Below are 19,557 nucleotides of genomic sequence, written 5' to 3'. Positions count from 1 at the left end.
AATAGCAAAAAAGAAAAGAAAAAATAACTATATATATATATATATATATATAAAGTGACAATGACGTGCCTAGAAGTTAACAGAGCAAAGGACAAGCTTTCTAGTCACAAGAAACAGGAGTGACAGAAGCAGACATGCAATTCCATGGTAGGCCTACATCAATGCACCTTGCAGATAGTTATTAGTGGGGGGAAAAAACTAACAGTAGGACTATCTTGTTATGTTTGGGGGGGGGGGGGGGGGGTGTATTCACAGCTTCATTGCTAGTCAAAGACAACCATATATCAATACAAAACTGAATCTGTGAAATCTGTCCTTCTGACTGGAGAACTGTCTGACCCATCAACTTAAAAGTAAAACTGTGTGCATATCGCTGAGGACCCGGGGATTGATCATGTGCCATGTGGGACGTTGATGGGGTTGGCTGTTCAAAAATATTAATAAGTCCCATAGTCTCTCGAGACACTCACAAAAGAGGACGCTGTTTTTCCTGTTTTGCCAAACAGTTCCCAGATTGCAAGTCCCCATATATTATGGAGTATAGGCTCAACATGATTTCATATACTGTAGCCTACTGAGTGACATCATGAACTGGCCTGGACTCGATATTTGGCATGGGCCTGGCTGACACAGCACTCCATATATGGGCTTAAAAGGGACAAAGACAAGCAGGTACAACGGGTATGGGAGGGGCATGCGTTCCCGGTGGGCATCGGCCTAGTAAACCATAAAACATCAAAGAAGGTCCACAAACTGTAGCTCCCTTAAGTGCGATTTATTGGCACATTCACCAGATGTGCACAACTACCTGGTATTGTTAGTTGAAAGACAACATAATCATTAGATTAAAGCAAAATAATAATCAAACAACATTTCAGTAGTAAATAACACAGATCAAACTTAGTGAACATGTCATGTCGGCTACCTCTTCTCTGTGGTACAAGGTGCTATCAACTCAAGATGTTCCTATCATCAAACAGGATAACCAGTTTGACTCTATATGACAGATATCTGGCTTTTGACAATATACAGAGCCCATAGGCTCATCCAATAAACATCAAAATGTGAGCTGGTTTGTCAATTAGACATTAGATGACTACAAAACACAGGATAAGATGTCAATATTATCAATTGATGATTTATGTTAAATTATTGGAATCACCCTGTAAACCCCAAAAGGTAAATGTGGCTATACATTAAACACTTATACATTATACAGTCATTGATTCCATACCATAATATGTAGTCTTAATAGTAGTCTTAATAACACAACAACAGACAAGCTGAGACAACGAGACATTATGTAATAGCATTGATTTGGTCTGGTGGTGAAAAAATTACACAGTTTCCTTAGAAAAGTTACAATTGTTATTATAAGAGTCATTAAAAAAAAGTATTTTAAGTACAATTGTAAAAGGCAAAAAATATATATAATCCACATTTCATGTATTTTACAAATGTGTGTAACCTGGATTTGTTGGTCTTTTTCACTGACATTGGTCAGTTAGAGAGTTAAACTCTCATTGTAAAAATAGTTCTACTATATTTGGACGCCCACATATCCATTTACAGAGCACCTTCCCTCTCATATTTCATACCAATTATGTCAATAAACGAAAGTGGAGGGCTGCACACTTCTTATTAAAACTCTCATGACATTGACAATGACAATATTGACAACCATTCACCGTCGATCCGTTCAATCTCATTCCAGTCAACATGGCATTTATAAGACCATTGCATTACAGACTATCATACACATACACACTCATCCCTCTAAACCCACTTGTATACCATTATGTTTGGCTACACGTGTAGAAGTCTGAATGCATACAGATAGGGAGAAATGTATATAGTCTACCTAGTATTCTAGCAATAGTTTTCTCGCAGTGTGCCTTTGTTTGGCTAATTAGGCCCTGTTGTCATTGTATGAACTGTCACTGTTCTAGTGTGTGTGTGTGTGTGTGTGTGTGTGTGTGTGTGTGTGTGTGTGCGCGCACGCACGTGCACGCGTGCAATGTGCATACGCTACCAGTGTCTTAACATAAATTCCTGTGCATTTATTGCACTTGCTGAATAACATGATTCACTAACATCCATAATAGATCACACATCAAGTTGATTCTGAACTCTTCTAGCTCTTTAGTATTAATGCTGCATTGCTGCAGGTAAACACAAGGGGGCAGCATTACTATGGGAAAGAGTGGGGAAACTATTTATTTTGCCCCTACAGAGGTGTACTGTGGGGGTTTACATTTTTTAGGTTACTTGTGTGCACATGTGTGTGACTGTGTGTGTGACTGTGTGTGTGTGTGTGTGTGTGTGTGTGTGTGTGTGTGTGTGTGTGTGTGTGTGTGTGTGTGTGTGTGTGTGTCCTTCTATCCAGAGTAGTAGTTGGTGGGTACAAAAGGCATCTTGCTGATAGTAGCCGGCACTGCCTTCTTCCTCACTTCCACCTGCACGGCCGTCCCGTTTTTGGTGAACGCTGCATCCACGTAACCCATGGCAACGTTGTGCTTCAGACAGGGGGATGGGCATCCGCTGGTCACCTCACCTGAAGACACAAGCTAATGAGAATGACACTCACTCACCACCACATTCACTATCACAACTTCCCTCTCTCAATGAAATAAGACATAATGAAGTCATTAGTCTCTGACCTATGACCGTTCCTTTGGGGCAGAGTATGGGAGTGTGTTGTCTGACCGGAGGTCCAGCAGAGATCAGGCCAACTCTCTTCCTGGCCGTCTTTGCCTTAATCTGAGGCACAATGATGTCAGCACCTGGGAAATCCATCGCTTGACGACGACGCTTCCCTTTTGTGAGAGGAAAGGAAATGCATAATGGTAAAAAAAAGATTCTGCAATCTGCAGTGAACATAAAACGCCACATATTCACACCGCTCTTCCCCTGGTCCCTCTGGACAAGTTTTGAACTTGTTATGACTCTGAGAGTTTCAATTTAGTTTGGAATAAATGTTTTAGTATGTTAATAATATTCAGTGTGCGTTTGGAAATATGCACTGAGAGCACTGAGAGCACTCTGGTTGTTAGTAAATTCAGTACAGTAGGTGCGTTGCCGCTGTTTGAAAATACAGTGCACCGCGCCCTACTGTAGGTGCACTGAGTGCGCGCACTGACCGACACCACTCAGAAGCAGAGTTGTCCAGTACGTTGACTCCTGATGAAAACAACAATGGTGGAAGAAGCAATACCGGTTGTAGGAGCCAAAGAGAGTTTATGGTTATATTTTCACACTTGGTTGGTGATAGACGTACTGTATAGATAGGCACTGCATTGGCTCTCATTGGTTGGAGTGCCTCTGTGGGTGGCCTACAAATCTTTACCGGCTCACCTTCATGGCTGGTTTGAACTTGGAGGCAGGGTGAGATACTTTTGTTGACCACATTTTCACTTTATTTGTTTCATTCACATTTCGCTCATTGTTTAAATTATTGGATTCTTTGCATATATTTATTACAGCTATTTATTGGAAATATTGTAATATTTGGTGCACTGACTGATCTATAAGGAAACATTTTTTAATCTTGAGCTTTTGTTTGGTTATGAATCTGTATATGTTTGATTGTGCGCGTCATAGAGTTTATTTATCTCCCAGACTTAGCCTGCCGGCTGATCAATTCACTGGGGGTTGTCATCAGCCACTACACCGGTAGCTAAATACCTAGACGAGGCTAAGTGCATGCTAAACGAGGCAAGGTGAATGCTATTGCCAGTCATTGCTGCCTGTTTATTATCCAAAGGCGAGGGATTATGTTTTCATGCGTGTCTGCCCGTCAATTTTTTAACCCACTTTGGGCGGGAACCCCTTTTGGTGTTTTAAGAATTATGTTATAATTTAGCTATTTTTCAAAAATAGCAGACCTACAAGTTCATAGCGCGGCACTCGGTGCCGCGCTATGAGCTTGTAGATCTGCTATTTTTGAAAAACCGTGAAAATGTGCCTCAAATCTTTGAATATATATTGTTACAGACTAGTGAACATTTTAACTTAACTTAAGCTTCTGGGGAGGTCCCTGGAACAACATATTTTCAGATGGGGGGCGGAGGCATATTACATATAAGTTTTGAGGTCCTTGACATGAAATATTGAGCACCACTGATACAGAATGTCCTCTAAATCATGACAGTTTTAAAAAGGCTCACCTATAGTCCAGACTAGAGTTGCCTCCACAGGAGTCGTGGTCTCATCAATGTCATTGCCGTAGAGACAAAGCCCCGCCTCTAGCCGTAGACTGTCCCTGGCGCCTAGCCCGGCTAACTTCACCTCGCTGTGGCCTAGTAACTTCTCCGTTAGCTCCACCACCTTGGACCTGGGCACTGAGATCTGACAGAGTGGTGGAAGACATACTGTAAGACACGATGTAAGAGAGAGAGAGAGAGAGATGTACAGGACAGGTACATACAGTAAGAGATGGGGGGCCGTCTCAGCTAGTTTCACATTAGGCAGACGGGATGACACAGCGATTCAGAGAGCCAGAGAGAGAGAGAGTGAGAAGGTACTGTACACTACACACGCAGAGAAACGGACAACATGATACACTGTGAAGTGACACTCACAAACAGACAGGAATGGATTGTTTAGAAAGCCTGCTGGAACCATTGTTAATTGTTATGTGTTGTTTTTGAGTGGTGCAACCACAGCTATGTGTGTGGGTGTGTGGGTGGGTGGGTGGCTGGGTGGGTGCGTCTGAGCACGAAAACAGCATGGTTGTTTTTCACCACCTGTGCGCAACCTAACACACACACAAACACGCACATGTTAACTGCATATTTGGGTGTGCCAGTACAGTACAGTGACAGTACAGTACAATAGAGGGTACAGTAGAGGGAACCCCACACGGTAACTCTGTCATTTCTCAACCATTTCGGACGTGGGGCGGCTCGCCGGAATCAGGAGTTGCACCACTCACTTCACACGGGTGTGATTTTTAAAGGTATATTCAGTGATTTCACTTAATTCAAAAAATAATAATCTTTTTTTGTGATAGTCCTCCCTACTATAGAGTGTGCTGACCATATAATTAGTTCCTCCCTCTCCCCAGTGAACCGCAGGGGTCAAAAAACCCTAGTTTCGGCTTTGGTGGTGGGTGAGAAAGCCTTCATCCAATCAGGATAGAGGGGGCCTTCCTCCAATCAGGATCGAGCGGGCGGGCCTTGGTGCGCGTGCTGTTGGCCTGTTGTGTGTCCTGGTGTCCCTGTCCCTCCACTGTAGAGCCTTCTATTAACTGTCTAGTAGCTGCTGTGCTTTTATATACTTCATGCTGTGTTGTCCATCATGCCACAGATCAGGTCCCTTTAGTAAGAATAAAGTCAGTCTGTCTGTCCGTCCGTCCAACCACACATCCATCCATTCATCAATGGACAGATAGATAGATAGATAGATAGATAGATAGATAGATAGATAGATAGATAGATAGATAGATAGATAGATAGATAGATAGATAGATAGTGGTGCTCACCTCCACCCCGTCCTCTCCAGTATAGCCACAGCGGGTGACTCTGCAGTCCTTAATGCCAAACACTGTGGTCAAGGTGGAGGTCATGAAGGTCAGTTTACTGAGGTCATCCTTTAACCCTTCCTGGAGTACCCGCGACATGGATGGCCCTAAACACAACGCATACAGATTGTTAGGCAGTCAGTCAATTAGTTACATGGTAGGCATGAGGCTGGTGGCAAAGCAGGATATAATTCATAAAAATGTCAGGGAAGCAGAAAGAAAGAAGACCTTGCAGAGCGATAAGAGATTCCTCCAGGAACTCCAGATCCACGTCGAGACCCGCTGCCTTACACTCTGCCACTTTGGCCTACCACACACACACACACACACACACACACACACACACACACACACACACACACACACACACACACACACACACACACACACACACACACACACACACACACACACACACACACACACACACACACACACACACACACACACACACACACACACACACACACACACACACACACACACACACACACACACACACACACTGTCATTAGACCGTCAACCTACCTCAAACCCTAACCTAACCCTGACCGCAAGCACAGGAGCAGCGCATGTTCGACCACATGTCCGACCGTTGTTTCCGCAGGTCGGTCCGTTGGTGTGTCTAATCTGCGTGTGCATCCCACTTTAGTTGTCTCACTGCCTTTGCCTTACAAGCGGTTAACGGTCTGAGAGCAATCTGCCTTTGTCTTACAAACGGCCTGAGAGCATCAGATCGGAGTGTCTTTACTGGCCCAACGGTGCCAAAGTTGTAGTTGCTCAAACTTTGTTTTCAATATTCGATATGTTCCATAGAAGTTCCACTGAAGTCTGCTTCAACCAATCACGCATCTACCCCCGCCCCTCTTCTTTTCTTTCTTTTTTTCCTTTTTCAGCAGAAAAAAGCACTCAGTCCAGAGACAGTGTTTTTTCTTCACACTTCCCTCTCTGTGTGTACCTTCATGTGAGCGGAGTCTTTATCAGAGCAGCCACTTCCCTCTCTGTGTGTACCTTCATGTGAGCGGAATCTTTATCAGAGCACTTCCCTCTCTGTGTGTACCTTCATGTGAGCCGAGTCTTTATCAGAGCAGCCAGCGTTACCTCTCTGTGTGTACCTTCATGTGAGCGGAGTCTTTATCAGAGCAGCCCTCTCTGTGTGTACCTTCATGTGAGCGGAGTCTTTATCAGAGCAGCCACTTCCCTCTCTGTGTGTACCTTCATGTGAGCCGAGTCTTTATCAGAGCAGCCAGCGTTACCTCTCTGTGTGTACCTTCATGTGAGCGGAGTCTTTATCAGAGCAGCCAGCGTTACCTCTCTGTGTGTACCTTCATGTGAGCGGAGTCTTTATCAGAGCAGCCAGCGTTACCTCTCTGTGTGTACCTTCATGTGAGCGGAGTCTTTATCAGAGCAGCCAGCGTTACCTCTCTGTGTGTACCTTCATGTGAGCGGAGTCTTTATCAGAGCAGCCAGCGTTACCTCTCTGTGTGTACCTTCATGTGAGCGGAGTCTTTATCAGAGCAGCCAGCGTTACCTCTCTGTGTGTACCTTCATGTGAGCGGAGTCTTTATTCCCTCTCTGTGTGTACCTTCATGTGAGCGGAGTCTTTATCAGAGCAGCCGGCGTTAGACACAACATAGAGGTAGCCCAGGTCTGTCTTGGTGACGATCAGGTCATCCATGATCCCTCCCTTCTCATTGGTGAAGAGGGACAGTGATCCCTGGGGTTGAGACAGACAGACAGACAGACCTTGATCTTCTATTGCCCCTTTGAGCTGTGTCAAACAGTATTTAACAGGTGTAAAGACTTGATATGCATGGCTTTTTGAGATATTCGACACTTGCAGAAATATTTAGAGACAGCATGGGACAAACAAATCAAACAGATGTTTGGTTTCAACCTGGTTGTCCTTCAGCTCTGCTACGTCCGCCACCACCAGAGACTCCATGAACTTGATCCTGTCTCTGCCATGGACTTTGGACTGACAGGAGAAAACACAGACAGAGTTAAGAACTTAAGAATGGTTAGTCCTGACAAACAAAATGACAAGAGGGAAACCATATAGCATGATAACCCCGACCGACTTCACCCAACGCCGCTGAAGTGCCCTTGAGCAAGGCACTGAACCCCCAACTGCTCCCCCTGGAGCTGCTTAGTATAAGACTGTGGTTGTACTGGTCAGCTCCCAGGTTTTAATGTGTGTGTGTGTGTGTGTGTGTGTGTGTGTGTGTGTGTGTGTGTGTGTGTGTGTGTGTGTGTGTGTGTGTGTGTGCGCGTGTGCGTGCGTGCGTGCGTGCGTGCGTGCGTGCGTGCGTGCGTGCGTGCGTGCGTGTGTGTTTCTATGTGCAGGGCGTTGCTGAAAATGCTCAGCTACTAACCTAGGTAAATAGAGGATAAAAAATAAAAATAAACCCGACTTTAGCATGATGGACATCACCCTGACTAGCATGGGCATTGGTCTGACATGGAAAACACAAGGCTATATTTAGTATTTACACATACACATACTATACTGTCTCTTGGTCTCTAGGATGACCTAGAGAGAGATATGTACAGTTAAAAAGGAATAACCATATACAGGTTGAGAAGCACGCATAGCAGTAGCAGCGGAGTAGAAAGTAATGTGAGCCCTTTGATATCACTCAAGTCACTATAGATGGCTTGTTACACTATATCATGACACTGATCACAAATCCAAATTGCGATCATAATATCTGAGATATCTTCTATATCACACAGATTGTTTAAATCTGGCCCTTTTAGAACCATAGTGTAGTGCAGTGATTCCCAACCTGTGTGCCGCGGCACTTTAGTGCGCCGTCTGAAACCTAACTTTCAAGTCAAGCACAGTCAAGTACAGACTATTACTGATCATACCAGCAGTGTTACTGTTAATACTAGCTATAAGCGATTTTAGCCTCTGCCAGCAGAGGGGGCAAGACTTTTCCATGAGCGGAAAAAACTAAAAAAAACACTTATTCACAGTCATGCTTATATGTCACCTGTAGCATGTGGCTGACATCAAAGATGGAGCAGTGCTGTCTGGTGTGCATGTGTGAGACGATGTGACTGTCTTTGTACTGTACAGGCATACTCCAGCCTGCAAACTCCACCATCTTCCCTCCATGTGCCCTGTGGAAGTCGAACAGAGGTGTCTGCTGCATGGAAGCCTGAGGTGTAGAGAGATTAGGCAGAACATAAACACGAAAACTATGGAAATAACCCACTGGAATAAGTTATTTCAATCATTCATCTGTCAATTCCTTAAAAATGGTATTGAATGCAGCAAACATCACAAAATAATGCACATGCAAGCTAAGAAAACGATCATTACTTGTGCAAGCAGAGCGCGCAAGTACGGTACTGTAATTGGCTGCGTATGTCGGTGGCGTCGCTCGACCAGTCAGGGACAAAGTATGTAGGCCTATGTCGGTGGCGTCACTCGGCCAGTCAGGGACCAAGTATGTATGTAGGCCTATGTCGGTGGCGTCACTCGGCCAGTCAGGGACCAAGTATGTATGTATGTCGGTGTTGGGCCAATCACGGACCAAGAACAGCGATCGGCTGGGTATGTATGTCGGTACATTCCACCAGCCAATGAGAAACCACTGTTCTCGATGACATAACTAAAGTAAATGATAACTAAAGACCTTATACTATACTACTGCTGTATTTCAAACCTAGACAGCAGCAGAGAGCTTTAGGACTCAGAGCAGCAGTCGTACCTAGACAGCAGCAGAGAGCTTTAGGACTCAGAGCAGCAGTCGTACCAGCAGTGGTGAGCACACCTCATGGCGCGCTCTGCTCGCGCACAAGTAGGCCATACATGGCCTACTTGTGTGCAATGCACAAGTTGGCAGCTCGACAGAGTCACAGAGTGCATTTCTCTTTTTTTTATTTTTTTGTTGCTTTTTCTGCCTTCATTGATAGAGTGCATTTCTAGTTGTCTCCTGCAGTCTGTCTTCAGCATGTGTATGTGACTATTCTACAGTGCAGAATCAAAACTAAGCATTATAGTTATATAGTAGTGAAGCACTGAATATTCGGCCGCAGAGAATATTTGGCAGAAAATGGCTAAAAATGCATTTTCGGCCCATTCGGTTTCGGAAAATATATCACCAAATAGTCAATAGTGTATGCAATTAATGCATTCAAAAGAGCTGAATAAATGTTTTATGGACCCATAATAGTGATTAATATTTAAGTTTTTTTTGCCATAACCATTTATTTTGCCATAAATCAGGTAGCTTTAAGGTACAGCCATGACAGCAATGGTAGGACAAAAATATATATAATATTAATCATATTCGGCCAACTGTTTCCTATATTCGGTATTCAGTTTCGGCCAAGAATTTCACTTTCGGTGAATCCCTACATTATAGTCTCATTTGTCCCGGCTGCCACAAGACAGCAATGAGAGAAAGGTCAGGATATAATCAATAAATTTACTGTGTTCAACAATCTTATACTAGCTATACTATGTTGCTCTTTTTAACTAATGTTTTATAACTTGTAACCAACTCATTTCTTGTGGTGTTTTGTTTTCTACAGTTGTATCCTGAGTGTGCTGCCTGGCAAAAAATAAATTTTCCCTTGGGGGATAATAATGCTTGCTCAACTCAACTGTATCCTATTTTTTATATGCCGAACTTGAACCTTTGCACCAGACCATGCAGGGGGCTTATCGGTGTCTCTGCAGTGCATTATGGGAAGGTGTTATGAAAAGGGCCGACAGTCGTCCCTATTCAACAGGTCTGTCTATTTCAACAAACTGTCCAAGTTCAAAGTCAGATCTCTAAGTCTGAATGGATGGTCAGTGTGTGTACACATGTGTGTGTGTGTGTGTGTGTGTGTGTGTGTGTGTGTGTCTTAAGAAGACTGAACATTTAGTACCCACAATGTGCACACACACACACACACACACACACACACACACACACACACACACACACCTCCTCCTGCACATGTAGCACTCATGTAGGCTGCCAAATGTGAATTAATTTAGCAATGTTTCTCTACATCTTAAGCCATAAAGTCTTATATTAAATAGACTGATATTATGCAGATATGCTATACTGCATTAATCTATTTTATCCATTTGCAATTAACACATTAAACTAGACTTGAACATGATCTTAATCAAAGCATCACAGAGATATTATTATACTCACCTCACTCTAAAAACAAATAATAAAAATAATTCATTTTCAACTATTTAAAATAGAAATGTACTGAATGAATGGACTAATTAATTTTAATTATAAACATATGAGTAACATGAGGCTTTAACGGCCTGTCAGTAATCAGGAGTCAGTCACTCGTGTTCTTAATAAAATCATCCTCTCTAGTGAAGCAAACAGAGTACAAGAATCATGGTCCTCACACATACTGTGTGTGTGTGTGAGGGGGACAGATGTAGCCTACATTAAGTTTGCATGAGCAAACTGTAGAGGGAGACAACCGAAAAACGGATTACAGCAACACATCTAGGGCACTTTTATGGTTGATTGAAAAATATGAATTGTGGTTTGAATTGAACCTTGAGCCTTAGACACTTTTGATTATAACAATCAATCACAATCACATACAGGGTTTAGGCATACATTAGAATAACATTTTTAATAGGCCTACCATATATTTTGTTCTAAATATCATTTAGGCTAAAGTATCTTTTGCCCTATAGGTTGCATGCATTGCATAGATGGATGGGGTCGGGTGCATGCACTGCACTGTCCAGTTAACGTTAGCCTACCTCTGAACTCGAAGCATGCCTCTGTTGCTGAGTGACCGAGGCTACCCGTTCACACTCTTTCGGAACCCGCACCCTGGTTCCCAGCCCTCCGCCCCGAACCAACATCCGAGTCCACATCGTTCAGATCTGTCGCCAGCTGAGCTCCAACACAAAGTCGTTAAACGTTGCTGCGCTAACACTTTGTGGTTAACTTGTCGCAAAACTCTTTTGGACTCCGCACTCCCAGGAATTTCTGCTTTCACTGCAAAAACATCAAAATAACCGACCGTGAACACCACACACATGAGCAAGGAATTGTGGGAATTGTAGTTGATAAGGTGACAGTTTTCTTCTCGTTCTGGACCTGTCAGTTTGCTGATTAGAAACTAAAGTCAGAAATACACAGGCTCAGCACAATGTGGATGTGTTTAATTATACACTTAGATATTTTTTTTATCTGCTTTATTACTTGCTCTAGGTTTGTAGAAAGAATGCATAGCCTACATGCACCAGAACTATAATTGTGTTTGTGGGGTTGAAAGTTAATGGCATATTTTGGTACCATTTATGCTAATTCAGTAATGAGTAGTAATCTAATGGTCTCTTCAGCTATACAGCAATTTTACCATAGTAATACTCGTAAAAATAATTTATGGCTTCAATTTTATAGTGTGACAAGTCCAATGTTATTATATCGTATTTATTTATTGTTTATCACTTCCAATTTGACATGAGTTCTACAAAAACAAATCACTAACACCCATTTAAGAAAGTCAGCATGCAATATGAAAATCGCACCTGTACGAACTGAGCAGTGCAGTGTGTGTGTGCGTGTGTGTGTGTGTGTGTGTGTGTGAGAGAGACCCTGCTGCTAAACAGTGCCACTTTAGGACACCCAGTGTATTGCAGGTGTTGCCATTCTAAACATAGGGACATGTACATGGGGACACACAAAGCCAGTCATTGGAGAGGTGTGCACCGCTCAAAAGAAAGGGCTGGAGCGCACACGTGCACGCGCGCGCACACACACACACACACACACACACACACACACACACACACACACACACACACACACACACACACACACACACACACACACACACACACACAGTACACACACACACAGTACACACACACACACACACACACACACACACACACACACGTGTCATCTTTAAACAGGTGACAAATGACAATAGTTACTGACATTTTGACAGCACATCCATGCAGTGTGAGGATTGTCAGGAACTGTCTTTGCACAGGTCTATTGAAGGTTTTAAAATGACCCAGCTCTTTCCCTTTTGATGCTGCAACCATGCTTATAGTAGGTTTTAGCCCATACCCATGTCTAAACTGTCTCAAGTCTCAGCAACCCTCATTTGTCATTGCAAATGTGGAAATGGACTGGTTTTATCCCATAAACTGTCTCAAGTCTCAGCAACCCTCATCCCAGGGTTGATAATAGCACTGATTATGTTATGGTTGGTTGTGAAGACGTGCTGTGAATGTACTGTTTTATTGTTCTATTTGACTATTGCCTATTTATGCTTTAACCTAGTGTCCTTTTCCATTTTTCCATTATATGAAATACCACATGTATACACACTATGTACAATTTGTCACACCTTCACAAAGTCAAAAGGTGAAGAATGTACATTCAGAATTGTACAGTTACTAGAAATATGCAACACCGTGTCTTCACAAATTGAGCAATGCTATTTGGGTGTATGTTTACCTCTAGTTAGACCACGTCAGTGAAGAGACAGTGAGTAATCCTTTGGCCCAGGACCTAATAATACATCCATGGTTTCTGTAGCTATTTTAGGCCCGTGGGGTCTGCAGGGTGGGGACGGGGGAGTGGAGAGAGAGCAATGGGTTATGGGACACTCTCTCGATCTCTCTCAGGGTGGCAGAGTCTCGGGCAGAGGAATTGGGAGAACACACACCCACACACACTGGACGGTGGAAAAGGAGGTTAAAGTTTGGTGTTAATATAGTTTCTCACAGACCCACATTCACACCACAAGAGTCTCTAGGAAGGACTGTAACTTTGTCACAAAACTTTGGAAGTGTTTTTGTCTGTTTTTCTGACAGTTTAACCAGGAACATTGTGGAATAGCTACTCGGAATATTCTGAAGAAGGATTGAATACATTTTGGTGACAATGTGACTCGTGGTTCCAGAGTTTTACGTACGACCTCGGATGAATTACTGTAGTCTGGAATTGTTAGCAGCTAGCACATGGTTTCAGAGACACAAATACTGAAAGACAAAGACAAGGGGACACCCACACACTGGTTTGTTTCATGGTGACAGAAGGTAAGTAAGTGGCACATTTTCACTGCTTATGTACTTATGTCTTTTTTGGCCATTTTATAGACACATGTCTAAAATGAATATGAGAGAATTGACATGCAAACATTGCATGTGAAGTGATCACTGGGAATAGACCCCAGCCTACAACATCACAAGCACATACCAATATCCTGGCCCAGTGACCCACCCACCAGGATTAAACAGTGGAGTCATACTCAAGACAGGTCAGTATAATTAGTAACGACAGCAAACATATAGCCTAACTAGTGAGGCTAGTGAGTTCAATGGACACTTCACCCGGGGTTGGGATCTTCAGATGGTGGTTCACCCGGTCAGACATTCAGCTAGTTACAGTAGTCACATGGCTATTAAACAGACCACCAGTTACTCACTCTCTTAATACATGGACTAGTCACTTATTCAATCACAGTCAGTCAGTCAGACAGGCAGGCAGGCAGGCAGGCAGGCAGGCAGGCAGGCAGGCAGGCAGACAGACAGACAGACAGACAGACAGACAGACAGACAGACAGACAGACAGACAGTTATTCAAACCATCAGAAAATGAGACAGGTTTGAAAGAGTCTGTAAGTATCTAGTCAACTGTCCTTTGGCTTTGAGTTCATCAAATTCCAGCAGCTGTGTAACATTATGGGTTTGATAACTGGGCACTAATAATAGCACTGATAAACAAGCTGGTCATAACTGGTATTATGCTTTGTCTATGTTCACACTGGTCACACTTTAAGCCTTTATGCATGTGTCTCCTCTCTCACTCTTTCTGTGTCTCTTATTATCTCTTTCACTGTCTATGTCTCTCTCTGATTTCCTATTTCACTCTCATACATATTTTACATATCTGAACGGTTTTCCTTGTTTTCTTTCTATCTATTCTTTTCCCCTTTCTTGAAAACTACAAATGATGGGAGCTTGTACGACAAAGAATTTCTACCACTTTGTTACAATCTGTAACATGACAATAATATTGAGGTTGAAGTTGAGAACAGCATCTTTTCATCCCGTGTCCCCACATATCTCCTTACAGGAAAGACAATAAAAGCTAACTGAATGAACTCATAACTTATTGTGTCTCAGCAGCAGCCGTAGCAGACATGTCACGACCCCCATCCTCCTCTCAGACAACCCCTCCATTCTACAGAGTCAGCGAGAGAGATCTGACTGAGATAGAGCTGCATTCTGTTGACTCCATCAATGACCTGCACCGCACACACCATGACCACAGCCACAAAGGTACTCCACCAATGACCTGCGCCGCACACACCGTGACCACAACCACAAAGGTACTCCACCAATGACCTGCACCGCACACACCCTGACCACAGCCACAAAGGTACTCCACCAATGACCTGAACCGCACACACCCTGACCACAACCACAAAGGTACTCCACCAATGACCTGCGCCGCACACACCCTGACCACAGCCACAAAGGTACTCCATCAATGACCTGCACCGCACACACCCTGCATGACCACAGCCACAAAGGTACTCCACCAATGACCTGCGCCGCACACACCCTGACCACAACCACAAAGGTACTCCACCAATGACCTGCGCCGCACACACCCTGACCACAGCCACAAAGGTACTCCATCAATGACCTGCACCGCACACACCCTGCATGACCACAGCCACAAATGGTACTCACTCTCTCACACACGGTCTCACCCACCCACCATGGGACTGGAATTTGGAGTGGTATAGAAAAAAAGTACTATTTTCTTTTACGTAATTAAAAGCATCAATAGTGATGGTACAAACACTCAAAAGCGTTGGCTTTGACATCAAAATATACTTAAATTACACAAAGTAAAAGTACTCATTATGCAGAATGTCCCGTTTCACAAGTTATAATGAAATAATCCATAAAAATCTTTTGAAACGAGCAGATCTAAAGCAGCTTGGGGGCTTGTAGATCAGCTATTTTTAAATAGACACATTTTAAATAGGGCTGCAGTATGTTATGTAATACTAATCAAAATCTACATAGTAACAGTATGTATCTAAAGTTTTCAAATAATTGTAGTGGACTAAAAGTACAATATTTGGCTCTGAGATGTAGTGGATTAGAAGTAAAAGTATAGAAAATTGGAAATATGTACTTTCCACCACCACTGGAAATGTGTAAATGAATAAAGCACTGAGACACTTACGTTACCAATTCTCTTGTCTTTTCTAAAATTCCAGGTGTGAGGCCCCCCCGCTCACCTGCTCAATCTTCCTCGCCCAATGGCAACGTCTACGTGCAGGACACGACAGCTGCTAATCACAAAGGCCAACTTGCTGCTAATTGCAGCAAATGGCAGAGTCATCTAAAGGACCTGTTAAACTCCAGTTCATCCCGTGCCTACATGGTGACCTGTGGTGTCGTCACACTGCTGCTGCTTATAGTGCTGCTCATCTTCTACTTCCTGGGTGAGACATAGGAATAGGTCACACTGCTGCTGCTTATAGTGCTGCTCATCTTCTACTTCCTAGGTGAGACATAGGAATAGGTCACACTGCTGCTTATAGTGCTGCTCATCTTCTACTTCCTAGGTGAGACATAGGAATAGGTCACACTGCTGCTGCTTATAGTGCTGCTCATCTTCTACTTCCTGGGTGAGACATTAGGAATAGGTCACACTGCTGCTGCTTATAGTGCTGCTCATCTTCTACTTCCTAGGTGAGACATAGGAATAGGTCACACTGCTGCTGCTTATAGTGCTGCTCATCTTCTACTTCCTGGGTGAGACATTAGGAATAGGGATTGATTGATTGATTGATTGAAATATTTATTAACAGTTTGCAGAATTACAGTACATTTCAAGCACAAACTCAATACAAAGACTGTTAACTGTGAGTGGACGACCCAATTAAGCATTACACTTGTTTACAAGAGGGTCCACCATGTTCAATTCATCAAAACATTTAGAGACGTACAGATAGACACTACTATATAGTCAAAGAACAGAACAGGAATTCATCATAAAGGAGTAAAAGGGTAAAAAGGATGGAGCTCGTTAATTTTTATTGGTAACAATCACCTTATCGAGCCCACTATCGAGCATTTTCTATAATTTTGTGGAAAGATGGGAGACAATACATTCTGAACAGAACCAGTATATTTTACTAGGGCCTTCAAATACAGTACTTTTCTAACAGACGGAAGGCAATTGACCTTTTTACCAATACAATAATATTAAAGGAACTGTTAACTGGTGTGTACATACAGTGACTTTAAAAGCGTAATGTTGTTTACTCGGGCTGCACTGGTTGGCAGGTATCAATACACTTTTAGACATGTTTGTGCCAGCGAGGGTGATTATTTCTCGATCGCCTCTTGTCTTGATTGTTTAAACATGATCTCACGGGCCGCTATGCTCGATAACAGGCTTGAGAAGCCCAAAGCTTATTGATAACGGGTACTCAATAAGCTTGTTATCGGATTTTTTCGGGTATCGATTATCGTGCTCCATTCCTACATAGGAATCATTCGCTCACTATAGCAGAGTAAGCAGGTCTAGCTTGTCCTGATTTGTGTAACAGCTGTAGTAGTCCATACTGTGTAGCTGGACATGACAAATGTGGACTGATTTTAACCCATTCAGGACGGGAACCCCTTTTGGTGTTTTAAGCATTATGTTATACTTTAGCTATTTTTCAAAAATTTGTGGCGCAAATCTTTGAATATATATTCTTTCAGAGCGAACGATCTTAAGTCAAATCTTTATCCTCAAATCTGCTTCTTGGAGGTCCCTGGAACAACATATTTTCAGATGGGGGCCAATTACAGTTTTTGGGGTCCTTGACATGAAAAACGTTGAGAACCACTGACATAGAAACATAGTTCTTTCTGAAAACATGATTTAAAAGACATTTGTAGAATCTGGTCTCAGTCCTAAATTGGTTCAAAAGTCTTGGTGGTGCTAGACTTCAAAGACAACTTCATCCATCTTCAACCTCTTCTTATAAGTGGTCACTCACTCACCAATGCTCATAATAATATGGTACACTTGTTTTCTACTCAGTCTGTGTCTCGTTCAGACTGTGGACCGTTCAGAAAACCTGCCTATGGCAGTGACACTATAGAGCGTCGCAGTCCCGCCCCCTACCATGGACCAGGAAATTATTCTCCGTTCATTTTCCTCATAGACATTTCAGAAAGTATTTATTTAAAGACGTTTACGCCGCGGACAAAGCCAACTCGAGTCGTGACAAATCATGACAACAAACACAATTTTTGGGGCCGAAAAAATAATTAGAAAGAAGAAAAAACGGCAGGTTACAACACTTTTTTTGTTGTTTTTCTTCTTTGTAATTATTTGTTTGGTCAAAAATATTGTTTGTGTTGTCATGAGTTGTCACGACTCGAGTTGGCTTTGTCCGCGGCGTAACCGTCTTTAAATAAATACTTTTAGAAATGTCTATGGGAAAAATGCATTGGGATTCATTTCCTGGTCCATGGAAGGGGGCGGGACTGTGACGCTCTATTGATGGGGAATCCAACCTAACAGAAACTAATAGGCTTTCTATTCCTGGAAAGTTAGCATTTATGGAAGCTATTGTTCTCATTAATAAACACAGGCTGAGTAGGAAGAAAATGTCCTTTAACTAGATATTAACCAGACAGATTTCGTCTTCCTATATTGCATGTGTGTGATTTGCAGTCTTTCACATGCAGTCTACATTGGTTTATACGTCTTCTCTGTCTGTTCCTCCCTCCTCCAGTCGAGCAAGGCAACGCTCTACGAACACTGACCGAAGCGGTTAGAGATAAACACACCGTTTCCATGGAGATATCACAGTTGATCCAGGAACTACAGGCACTGAGGCACAACCTGACAGCCATGAGAGGACCATGAGGCGTGCGCACACACGCACGCACACACACACGTACGCGCATGCACGCACACACACACGTACGCGCACGCACACACACATGTACGCGCACGCACTCACACACATTACTCACTCACTTTGCTTACTTGTGTGTTACACTACTAGTAACACTCGTATAAACAAGTCACGCATGCACAGTCACAGAACGGACCCTGTGACAAAATGTGACTCTACACACATGTGAAATTGACAAGAGCTCAGCAGCATCTTACATACCCAGACCTCGGCTATGTTCTCCTCAAGCTCGGAGCTCTGAAGGTCTTTGGGGAGTTAAATAAACAAATAAAGAGGACTTCTGACTCGTATGCTCGCCCAGGGGCAGCACAGCAGGGGAATACCACTCATTTTCAACATTGAACTATATGTCATTAATATACCTTATAGAGTTGATGTGTGGAAATAATAAAAAAGTCCCCCACCCCCCCTTCTGTTAAGCCTAGAGCTGGAGGTCTAGAACTTGGGGTCATGTGAGGTCAGAAAACAGCGCTCGAGCACTGTTACCATTACCCGTTACCATTAACAGGTACGGTCGCCCCAATTCCATCTCGCCCCAGCTTCTTTCCGCCGACCTCACGCCGACAGCTCAGTGCGGCGGTTAATTCTTGTATTCTTTATTTTGTTTTACTGAGAAGAAGGTTAGAAATAAGTTTAGGGTTAGGCATAGTTTTACTGGGGTTAAGTTTAGAAATAAGTTTAGGGTTAGGCATAGTTTTACTGGGGTTAAATTTAGGTATAGGGTTAGGTTAGGCATAGTGTTACTGGGGTTAAGGTTAGGAATAAGGTTAGGTTTAACCGTTTAAGCATCATTTACTTAGATTACTTTAGCAATACCAGGCCGCGCAGTTCCGCCGGCTGTACGCCCGGGGCGGGTTGGTAAAGGGGCGAGTTGTTCCGCCGGCTGTACGCCCGGGGCGGGTTGGTAAAGGCTGTACGCCCGGGTCGGGTTGGTAAGGGGGCTGTATGGCCGGGGCGGGTTGGTAAAGGGGTGAATTGTTTTGTATTCCTGTTCATGCAGCCCTGGAGTGTGACAAGCTTGAAATGCAATGTTTTCAACGAGGGCGGCGCAAATATATGATATAATATACAGAAGT

At 43.2% G+C, this 19,557-nt stretch overlaps 2 protein-coding genes across 2 annotated transcripts; one reads left to right on the top strand and one right to left on the bottom strand.

Moving 5' to 3' along the window:
• Positions 1-759: 759 nt before the first annotated feature.
• On the bottom strand, positions 760-11,535 carry amt (aminomethyltransferase). The gene is made up of 9 exons (XM_079523108.1): positions 11,271-11,535; positions 8,521-8,688; positions 7,419-7,499; positions 7,107-7,238; positions 5,750-5,828; positions 5,483-5,628; positions 4,167-4,347; positions 2,661-2,816; positions 760-2,554 (listed from the first exon to the last, which is right to left on the bottom strand). Exons 1-9 carry the CDS (start codon positions 11,385-11,387, stop codon positions 2,379-2,381), a joined length of 1,236 nt encoding a protein of 411 aa, XP_079379234.1. The 5' UTR covers positions 11,388-11,535; the 3' UTR covers positions 760-2,378.
• Positions 11,536-14,216: 2,681 nt separating this feature from the next.
• Positions 14,217-18,952, top strand: LOC306938599 (uncharacterized protein). Its single transcript, XM_079522857.1, has 3 exons — positions 14,217-14,816; positions 15,773-16,000; positions 18,296-18,952. Exons 1-3 carry the CDS (start codon positions 14,678-14,680, stop codon positions 18,427-18,429), a joined length of 501 nt encoding a protein of 166 aa, XP_079378983.1. The 5' UTR covers positions 14,217-14,677; the 3' UTR covers positions 18,430-18,952.
• The last annotated feature ends 605 nt before the right edge of the window (positions 18,953-19,557 follow it).

Source organism: Electrona antarctica (genome assembly GCF_951216825.1).
Source record: "Electrona antarctica genome assembly, chromosome: 2".
Classification (NCBI taxonomy): domain Eukaryota; kingdom Metazoa; phylum Chordata; class Actinopteri; order Myctophiformes; family Myctophidae; genus Electrona; species Electrona antarctica.
The sequence above is the reverse complement of the archived record's forward strand: the minus strand, read 5'-3'. Positions and strand labels throughout refer to the sequence as shown.

Coding starts and splice junctions, on each gene's coding strand:
- amt (XM_079523108.1), bottom strand. CDS start 11,387: ATGTGGACTCGGATGTTGGTTCGGGGCGGAGGGCTGGGAACCAGGGTG. Junction 5,829..7,106: donor AAGACTCCGCTCACATGAAG/GTACACACAGAG, acceptor TGTGTGTGGTAG/GCCAAAGTGGCAGAGTGTAA. Junction 4,348..5,482: donor CTGGAGAGGACGGGGTGGAG/GTGAGCACCACT, acceptor CCACTCTGTCAG/ATCTCAGTGCCCAGGTCCAA.
- LOC306938599 (XM_079522857.1), top strand. CDS start 14,678: ATGTCACGACCCCCATCCTCCTCTCAGACAACCCCTCCATTCTACAGA. Junction 14,817..15,772: donor CCATGACCACAGCCACAAAG/GTACTCCACCAA, acceptor CTAAAATTCCAG/GTGTGAGGCCCCCCCGCTCA. Junction 16,001..18,295: donor GCTCATCTTCTACTTCCTGG/GTGAGACATAGG, acceptor TCCCTCCTCCAG/TCGAGCAAGGCAACGCTCTA.